Here is a 9,805-nt window from a genome sequence, read left to right as displayed (position 1 = left end):
CAGAGAGGTTGTGGAGTCTCCTTCTCTGGAGATATTCAAAACCCACCTGGACGCCTTCCTGTGCAACCTGCTGTAGGGAACCTGCTTTGGCAGTGGGGGTGGACTGGATGATCTCCTGAGGTCCCTTCCAACCCCCACCATTCTTTGATTCTGTTATCATTCACTGTGTCCTTGGCGTCATCTTTTTCTGTTAAGAAAATAAGCTCATCTAATTTTACAAAGTACTTTTATTTGAAATGTTTAAACATGTGACTTTCAACACTTACTATGGAAGTATGATCTAAAATTTTTCATAGTATCTATTAATGTTACCTCTGAGTATAAAATTAGTGCAAAAAATGGGAGTAGTGGGGTTCTACTTACTGGGAAAGTTCAGCAAATAAGGTCTGGATTCAGAAGAAAATATGTTAACTTATCACTGGTCTTACTACTAAGATAAAATAACTTTAATTTTTTCTTATGCTTTCAGTCATTACCTAACTGATGATTGATATTTTAATTGATTCTGCTGTTATAAATATGATGTTTTATGATGTAATACGTAGTCAGAATGTCAACTGAGGAAGTATTTAAGTCCTCCAAGGACTCATAGTGCTATAATATGAATCTTTGTAGACAAACTGGCATGGTATATGTTCACACAAATGATGACGTGGATTGAAATGGTTTTCTTCTGTATCATATTTGTGTTATAGTGAAAATGTTTCTGATGTGGGAAATAATTTGTATACAGAGCTCTCAAATTTTTCATGCTACTTTGTAAAATCTTCATTGCAGCTAACTTCGCTTTTGTAGAAATCATCATTTTTGTACTCATTTTTAGTCCTCACTTTCCTAAATAGACAAAGGTAGATTTCTTTTTTACTTCAAATCTGTATATTTTGAGAACCTGTATTGTTTTTCATTGTGGCATGCTATGAGCTGTTTAAAAAGTAAAATACTGCCCAGAATTTTAGTTGCATGAAGTTGTAGATTTAGTTTCTAGAACCTATGAAAGCATAAGCAGAAATAAATAGCTTAGATCCATTGTGTTTCCTCAGCCTCTGTGCTGCTGCAGCTCTGAGCTGGGCCAGAGTTTGTATTGTATTGTGTACAAAAAACCACAGTTAGTCCTTGTATCTGAATGTTTTGTCTGAAAAAGATAAGAAAAAGATAAGGCTGAGGAAAGTCTTATCTCTGCTTTGTGTTTGAGGATTGATGGATAGTGGGCATCAGAGGTTTAGCTGTTGGTTATGCTCTCACAGACCTTCTGTGAAGATCCAAGGCCAAGATGAGTGCCAGGAGAGCAAGATTATTCAAATTTTATCTTTCACAACCTAATCTGGTGAAAGGGTGCTTTGAAGCTTTGGCTAATGTAATGTAGCACGACCTTAGCTAGGGAAAATTGCGCTTAGAAACCCAATATCCCTTTTCCATGAGTACCTTGGCTTGCACAGATGCCTCTACCTACCTACCATGCATGTTAAAACTTAAATATTTTCTTTCTTCCAGACTATCCCTCACTATTCCATCCCTTGTCACTCCAGCTCCAATGTGGTAGTGGAACCCAGCGGGCTCCTGGAGCTCAACAACTTCACCAGTCAGCGCCTTGACGATGAGGAGACGGCAATGGAGCAAGATGTGGACAGTAGCACCGAGGACGGCATTGAGCCCAGCCCCTCTCGAAGTTCTGCTGAACAATCCTAAAGAATTGGGACACTGGAGTGCACTTTAAAATGATCTTGGGATTTTGAGTATCCGAGATGCCCTTGTATTGTGATGTCTTAGAGCACTTTGCTTATTAGAGTTGTTCATTGGACCCTTGAAGCATCAGTGTGTTTTAACAAGACGGTATCGCAAAAGCTGCATCTTAAAAATTGTTTCCAAAAAAGAAAAAAAAGAAAGAAAAAAAGATTAGGTACCAAGATTTAGTAAACCTGTGGCAGTGGAATGTAGTCCTGTTAAAAAAAAGCAAATCTGCAGCGAATTCTACAACTCTTGCTTATTGAAACCCTTGCCCAGATACTGAAACAGCTGTCAGTGAAAAGGGATCGTTAATTTTGCTGTGTCTTTTTGTTAGCTGTTGAGCAAAACACCTTTAAAAAACAAAAACAAAAAGTTTAATAAACATTTTTATTTTTAAATAGCATGTGAGAGAAAAAGTGTCTCTGACAGTGCTGGAAAAGCCCCGGGAATTTTGGAATTGGTTAGCTTTCTTGCACTTGGGCTCACTTAGAGTTAAGATTTTTTTCATAAGCCTCAAAATACAGTTGTTTGGGTTTTTTTAAAAAAAAATTATTATTGGTGAATGTTTGGAAATAAGCAGAATCATTAACTGGTAGCAAAGTGGATTTGCTAGTGGATTTTTGTTTTCATGCTTTACAAGGAGTGGGGTAATGATGTATGAAGCATTTCCTTATGCCATAAGCATGTGAAATGCTCATCTCCTCTAGTTTTCATCTTTGATTATTTATTTAAATATAAAATTTAAAGTGAGGCCAAGTTGTTTAAAAAGTTCCTGTGAAACAGGCAAGTGTGTCAATTCTAACAGACACAGGGTGGTGGTGGGGGGGGAGGATATATTTTGCTAGAAATCCGTTTTTCAAAATTGGGGATAAGTGGTTCAGCATCTTTCGAAGTTGAACCTCTGAATTTAGGGTGAGCTAAGGCTTTTAAAAATCTGTTGTACTCTTACATGCTGTTTTTTCAAGTGACCGTTTTGGGAGTTGAAAAGTTTAAATCGTTATACAGCGGTAGGTTTCAGAAATTAGCCTTATGTTTTGGCTTGTTGAAGCAATACATTGGGTTTTTGTGATAGTTACAAGCCACAGAGAGAGATTTGGGTTCAGATGGGAGAAGAGAACTGGTTTTAATACATTCTGCTAATGAAGACAATACCTTTTTTTTTTTTGTTTCCAAATGTATATAAAAAACACGTTTTTAACTGTTTTGTATAGATTTCATTATAAATAACTAAGCATTTTAAGACTTTGACATATCATTTAATTGTATATACATCTATCAGCCTAACTGCCCACTTTTTGGTGCTGAAGTACTACTGTAAGTAGATTTCATCCAAAGTCTAATACAGCTTTTTGCATCAGTCTTTTTTTTTTTTTTAAATTTGATTTTTATGTTGTGATTTTACTGTTGATACTGTAGCTAAGATTAAATTCCAACTCGAGTAACTCAAACTGAAAATACAAAACCTAAAGAACCATTTATCTTACTTGTCCTGGGTATCCACCTGAGTAAGAACATTTAGAAACCCCTAGATGGTGCTGTTGGTTTTTTTTTCATCTAACATAAATTATTTTATAAATTGAGTCCCTATGACTTTTCTACACTTTTTTTTTTCCCCCTTCTGTTTTCTTTTCCATCAGTATTAATTCCAAAATAATGTGGTTTATTTTGGTGGAGAAGTGTCCTGATAAATTCAACGTGCAAATACTGGAATAGTGGGTTAGGAAGATAATTATTTTTGCGTTACCTTTATGTTGGAATAGGTGTTGGTTTGGTTTTTGCTATACTTAGTGCTCAGGATGGAAGAGAATAATATATATGAAATGAAAAATATGATATTTCTTTCTTTAGTAAAAAAAAACCCCAAAAGACCCCTATCAGTGTGCCATTCTAGGTGGTTCAAGTTTTAATAGTTGGCTGGGAGCTCTTACTCTTGTTTTGGGGAAATAACAGTGAGCAACAAGAGTGACCAAGTTATAGAATCATGGAATGGTTTGGATTGGAAGGGACCTTAAAGCTCATCCAGTTCCAACCCCCCTGCCAGCAGCAGGGACACCTTCCACTAGACCAGGTTGCTCAAAGCCTCATCCAACCTGGCCACAAACACTTCCAGGGAGAGGGCATCTACAACTTCCTTGGGCAACCTAATGATGTAAGTCCTGAAAGCTCCACATCACTTCAGAACGACAAAAAGCTATTTAATACAGATTTTACTGCCGGTGGGACTGGAAGGTCTGTTGTGCTTTGCAGACTTTGCAGGCAGGCATAGTCTGTAGTTTTCCATACACAGTTATAAAAAGCCCAAAGTAGATGACACACAGTTCTTCTGGCTTGTATCAAATTTTCATTGTCACTTGGGGTCTTGCAGTATTTTCAGTGTCCCTGGCATATCTAGGACTGAAGGGCCATGAGAATATAAAGTAGAACAAGATTTTTCTTAAGCCCTTTTGCCCAAGAACTTTACCTTAAATTATGGTTTCAGGTTTAGGTGAATGTGTGTGCTCTCTCCAGCCAGAAAGGGATACTAAGAAATGACATTAAGGTGAAATCAGCACTCATGATGCATTAAATATGAGTTAAATATGAGTTCTGGTCCAATTTAATTCCCATATTTTATATAAGACTTTTGTTTGCATCTTTAGTGATGCCTTTACAGCAAAGATACAAACAACTGCAGCGAACTATCTGACAGATCCTTGAAGACAGCAAATATCTTTTAAAAGCACAAAAGCTTTTAGAGTTTCTGTGAGAGGTAATTGTTTTCAGATTGGCAAATCTGTAAATCACCTCCCTCAACCTGCGTGGGCAGCAGGTGGAGGGAGGGGATTCTGTCCCTCTGCTCCGCTCTCCTGACACCCCACCTGCAGTGCTGCCTCCAGTGCTGGGGCCACCAACAGCACAAGGACATGGAGCTACTGGAGCCAGTGCAGAGGAGGCCACCAGGATGATGCGAGGGCTGGAGCAGCTCTGCTGTGAGGACAGGCTGAGAGAGTTGGGGCTGTTGAGCCTGGAGAAGGCTTGGGAGAGACCTCTAATAATAAGGAATATACAAGATGAGCTAAAATTTAGGGTCAAGATGTTAATTTTTTTTTCTAGTTACTTGATGTTTGAGAACAACTGTAAGAAGACGTGCTCAAAGCACTTGGCCTTCTTCCCCTTTTCATGAACTCCAGGCAGCACTGCCTGTTCCTTGTCCTGCTCTGCAGATGTGCATATTTTTCATACCTACCCCTGAGATACTTAACTTCATCCTACAGCAGCCGTGTATCAACTCCTCACAGCCTTTAATTATCACTGAGCTGCTAAAAATAAACCATTAGCGTGTAAGACAACATTTGCATATCCCTTCTCCCTAATAAGCTGCATCTTCCTTCTTGAAATGAATTTGATGTCCCTCCTTGGAACAGGCGAAAGGTGAACTACGGTGATGATGATCATCTTTAGTACTAGGAATTAGCAGGTAATAGGCTTGTAATTTAAATGCAGCATTTCAAATGTGCACTGCAATAGCACATCGATGAATTTTCAAAAAAGGATGTTGAGAAAGTGAAATGAAGGTAGAGGAAGTACTGAAACAAGGGAGAAGTTATGTGCACTTTAAAGATGGATACAGTCACTTTTCTGGAAAGATTTAACCATCTGGGTAAAAGTATTTTCAGTCTCAGTCGTTCTCCCACTGATAAAATGAGCTTTTGAAATTTTGGGGAAAAATAGAAAAACAGAAGCTACTTGCAGTTGTGTCATCTGGCGAAAATATAAAACAAACAACAACAAAAACCTAAGACCTTTAAAAAAAGCAAAAATCATGGAAACTTAAGACTTTGTGCTTTTGTCCATAGGATATAAATAGCTCCTGAATTCTAAAGGTTTCACAGATGAAGGTGGAGATGTGTCCCTGTAGGTACCTTGCAAAGGCAAATGATTTCAGCTTGGCAGTGTTCAATCCAGAGAAGACTGTTCATAATTTAATATAAGGAACTAGAAAAATCAGACTGTAGGTTTGCCTGTATTGGAAAAATAATATGTTTAGCCCCTGTGTGTCTGTGCTGGGCTCAGGACTTGCTTCTTTCCCTCACTTTGATGTAAACCATTAAGAACGATGACTAATGGCCTGTGCAAAACTTCCTTCCATGCTGTGGGGCTTCGAGTTTTACCTTTACCCAAAGTCTGTCCTGAAAATCTCTGAATCTGGTGTCTTCCAGTAGAAATGTGACACAGAGAAATGTGTCCAGTTCTGGGCCCCCCACAGTTCAGGAAGGACAGGGAACTGCTGGAGAGAGTCCAGCACAGAGCCACCAAGATGATGAAGGGAGTGGAGCATCTCCCTGCTGAGGAAAGGCTGAGGGAGCTGGGGCTCTTTAGCTTGGAGAAGAGGAGACTGAGGGGTGACCTCATTAATGTTTATAAATATGTTAAGGGTGAATGTCAGGAGGATGGAGCCAGGCTCTTCTCAGTGATGCCCAATGGTAGGACAAGGGGCAATGGGTGTGAGCTGGGACACAGGAGGTTCCGCTTAAATTTCAGAAGGAACTTCTTTACAGTGAGGGTGCCAGAGCCCTGGGACAGGCTGCCCAGGGAGGGGGTGGAGTCTCCTTCTCTGGAGACATTCAAAACCCACCTGGACACCTTTCTATGTGATCTCATTTAGGTTCCTGCTCCGGCAGGGGGATTGGACTGGATGATCTTTTGAGGTCCCTTCCAATCCCCAACATTCTGTGATAGTTTATGATAAATTTGGAGATTAACATTATTTATCAAAGAGAAAGTTAGGAAAGAAGTGTCTTGAGATGTATTTGTGGGTTCCTGTGCAAGAAGAAATTGTTATTAGAGGTGTTTCAGTCTGATGTAGAGGCATAAAAATGGAAACTTGAAAAAAAATCAATACCAAGATTGAGGATAATTAGTTAGGGTTCCCAGGGAGTGTCGTGGGTTTTGGTGTCTTCTTGACAACAAGCACAGGAGCTGCAGGTTGAAATCCAGTAACCTCATATCTCATGTGGTGGTAATGAACTAGACAGTTGCGTTAGTGTTTTAAATTATTAATAAAATAATGGTGGTACCTTGAGGCAGCTCAAGCTCTGACTGGCAAGTGGAGGTAGTTGGTGATCTTGGATTGTGGTGGTGGTGGGTTATTTTCTCTTTCACTGTACTTGGGTGGAAAAGTTAGTGAAGTGTTCAAAATAGGATAGTACGTACCTGGGAACTTCATCATTTCTAGAGAAACAGGTCTTGGAAATATGTGGAGATCTTAAGACATTTTTAAGCATTAGAGGCTGAAGAGTAACAGCATGGCCTTGAATATTTTTTGGAGTTTCAGGACTGTTAGAACTGTCCAACAAACACTACTCCAGATCAGGTCCCACTCAAAACTTCACAGGATTTTGGTTTTGCCACTTTTGAAAACCAGATTATTTTTGTGATGATACTTTAATGTTTTTCTCAGCTTTCCATCTCTCAGTAAGTTTTTAACAGCTTTGAAATTTCCTGGGATCTTTTTTTCTGTAGCTGCCTTTATTAAATGGATTTTGTCATAAAGATACTGATATCACCTAACTGGAGGTGGGTTATTAGGACCGTAGACTCTTTGGGTTACCCTCGAACCCTTCAGAAGGTAGTAGGCATGTCAGCCAGTCTCTCATGGACTACCTATGGGATTTAAGACTCCATAGAATGTTTTGAGTTGGAAGAGACCTTTAAAGATCATCTAATCATGTCACTTGAATGCCCAGACTACCTAACGTGAATCTGTGTTGGAACTTTTGCTAAAACTTGGAAAATTTTAAGTATGAGAGCTTAATTTATTACTTGTTAGAGCAAATACTGTTCAGGAATTACTGTCTTTTATGGTAACAAATCCAGCTTTTTGCAGCTGTCAGCCAGAACTGCCCCAGGGGCTCGTAGGACTTCGGTACCTTGGGACTTCTTCATGTCAGTCTCTACTAGAGGCCAACTAAAGACTCTGGAAGTCTCTTTGCACAGACTTTTATTACTGTTAAGGATGCTGCTTTTTTATATATCACATATGGAATGCATAACAAACTGGTTGTATCTAGAGATGACAGTGAGTCTGTCACTGCTGCCCTGTAGCCGTCACCATGGCTGTTGATTGTCTTCATAAGCCTAAACCCTTTGAGCTGGATGTTTGGTCAGGCCAGACTTTTCCTGCAGACTAGTTAATCCTTAACTTCCAAGTTACTCCTTGATATTGCAGCCTTTTTTTAAGAGCAAAGCAAGCCAATGTGTGGGGTATATTTTGTTTGATGTCTGTTTGAGGTCTTCGTTTTCCTAATTCTCTTTTTTCCCTAGGAAGCTGCTTTCTCCATAAATTTAATTCAGACCTGTAATCTGCTCTGCTATCTCCTGTTCTTGCGAGAAGATAAAGCTGTGTATAACTTCCATCATTTCCATGGAGAGAATGGCAATGCTTGCATCACTTCCTTGCAAGGAACTTCTCAGTGCCTGAGACCTGAATACAGCAAAGGGCTGGGGATGGTTCTTCATGCATTCACAGGGTCCATGAGGTTGGCAGGAACCTCTGGAGATGATCCAGTCCACACTGCTGCTCAAAGCAGGATCAGCTGAGGGCTTTTCAAGACCATGTTCAGTTGAGTTTTTTGGAAATCTCACCTGATGGAAACTCAACAACCTGTTCCAGTGTTTGACCACCTTCACATTCATTTTTTTTTTTCCTAATATTTAAGTGGAATTTCATGGGTTTGAGTTTATGCCCATTCTCTTTCGTCCTTTCCTTGGTTACCACTGAGAAAAGTCTGGCTCCATCTTCTTTACACCCCCATCAGGTATTTATACACCTAGAGGACATCCCCTTTCAGCCTTATGCCCGGAAACCTGAATGGTTGCAAAACCAATGATATAAAATACTTTGAGAAACCACTTCTATTTTAAGTTTTCAATAACCTGACTCGAGGCATGATGTTTGTCTTGGGATGTTCAGCTTCTGACTTGAGTAGTGGGAGGATCTAGTGGAAGGTGTCCCTGCTGATGGCAGGGGGGTTGGAACTGGATGAGCTTTAAGGTCCCTTGCAACTGTGATTCTGTGATTCTATGATTTTGACTGCAAGCAATGCAAAATCAGCTGGTTTTAGGGCTCTGGGAAATGAACACAGTTATAACCATTGTCAAGGCAGCTTGGAGGGATGATAGCCGTGGGCTTTTGGGAGAGGGAAAATAATACCAGGAAATAGTTTAAAATTATACCCAGAGAGGCTGGAAGAAGATTTTCCTGTTGTGTATCACATGGAGAAGATCTGTCTCCTCCAGAGTCAGGATCAGACACTCTCTGTGGGGTGTCTGTGTGTCCCAAAGACTGGAAAACAGGACTTTGTTCAAGGTTATGAATTTATCCAGAAATTAATTGTTTCCAGAGATACAAGAACTCATTATCTTGTGGTTTTTCTTTTAAATTTTATTTTATTCTTTGTATCTCTTTTTGTTTATTTATTTCCTGTCAAGATTTTTTTGTTTTTCTTTGTTTGAACTAAATGTCACAGTGAGATGTCGTAGCAAGCCTGGGCTATTTATAGTGGAAAGCAGCAGTATCTTGACTTTCAAAGTCTCTAGGACAGAATTAAAAGTGCAACTTTTTTGGTCAGGGAATGGCAAAGGTTTGTTTTGAAATAAGCAGTAAAAGCAGAGCCTGTAGTATAAACAGCTACTTCAGAGTGCTGTGAGGGACGTGCCTTTTGGGACACAGAGTCTGCGTGAAGCATTACTAATCCTGAGCCAAAAGGCAGATATTTTTGTTGTTGTTTTTGTGATTGCCTTTCTCCTTGTCCTGACAGGTGGTTGAAGAAGACAGTTTTTCCTCTGTAGTTACGTATTTGGGTTGTTTTCTCCTCACTTCAATTTTCAGCCCTTCTCCTGTTAGCATCCGCTCAGAAGAGTGGTAACAGGAAGGAAAAAATGCAAGTTATTTCCATCTGTCATCGCAGTGAGGAGCGGACGTGTCTTACTGCTGCAGCTGGGAACGTGGCCGGTTCATATTCACTTGATCGTGTTGCTTTTAGATCAAAATTGTATTTTGGCCGTGATAACCCCCGGCAGCGCGACAGGCTTGGGGAGG

The 9,805-nt window shown here is 39.8% G+C and overlaps 1 protein-coding gene across 1 annotated transcript in view; it reads left to right on the top strand.

Moving 5' to 3' along the window:
- LOC104527338 (BRCA2-interacting transcriptional repressor EMSY) overlaps positions 1-1,883 on the top strand; it is a gene marked incomplete at its 5' end in the record, with an annotated part of 11,937 nt that extends 10,054 nt beyond the window's left edge. Inside the window, one exon of the mRNA XM_010171024.1 lies at positions 1,492-1,883. Coding sequence (XP_010169326.1) covers positions 1,492-1,686 — 195 coding nt within the window. The remainder of the gene's footprint in view (positions 1-1,491) is intronic.
- Positions 1,884-9,805: the final 7,922 nt, after the last annotated feature.

This window comes from Antrostomus carolinensis, unplaced genomic scaffold (genome assembly GCF_000700745.2).
Source record: "Antrostomus carolinensis isolate BGI_N321 unplaced genomic scaffold, ASM70074v2 scaffold45456, whole genome shotgun sequence".
NCBI classification, from domain to species: domain Eukaryota; kingdom Metazoa; phylum Chordata; class Aves; order Caprimulgiformes; family Caprimulgidae; genus Antrostomus; species Antrostomus carolinensis.
The sequence above is the reverse complement of the archived record's forward strand: the minus strand, read 5'-3'. Positions and strand labels throughout refer to the sequence as shown.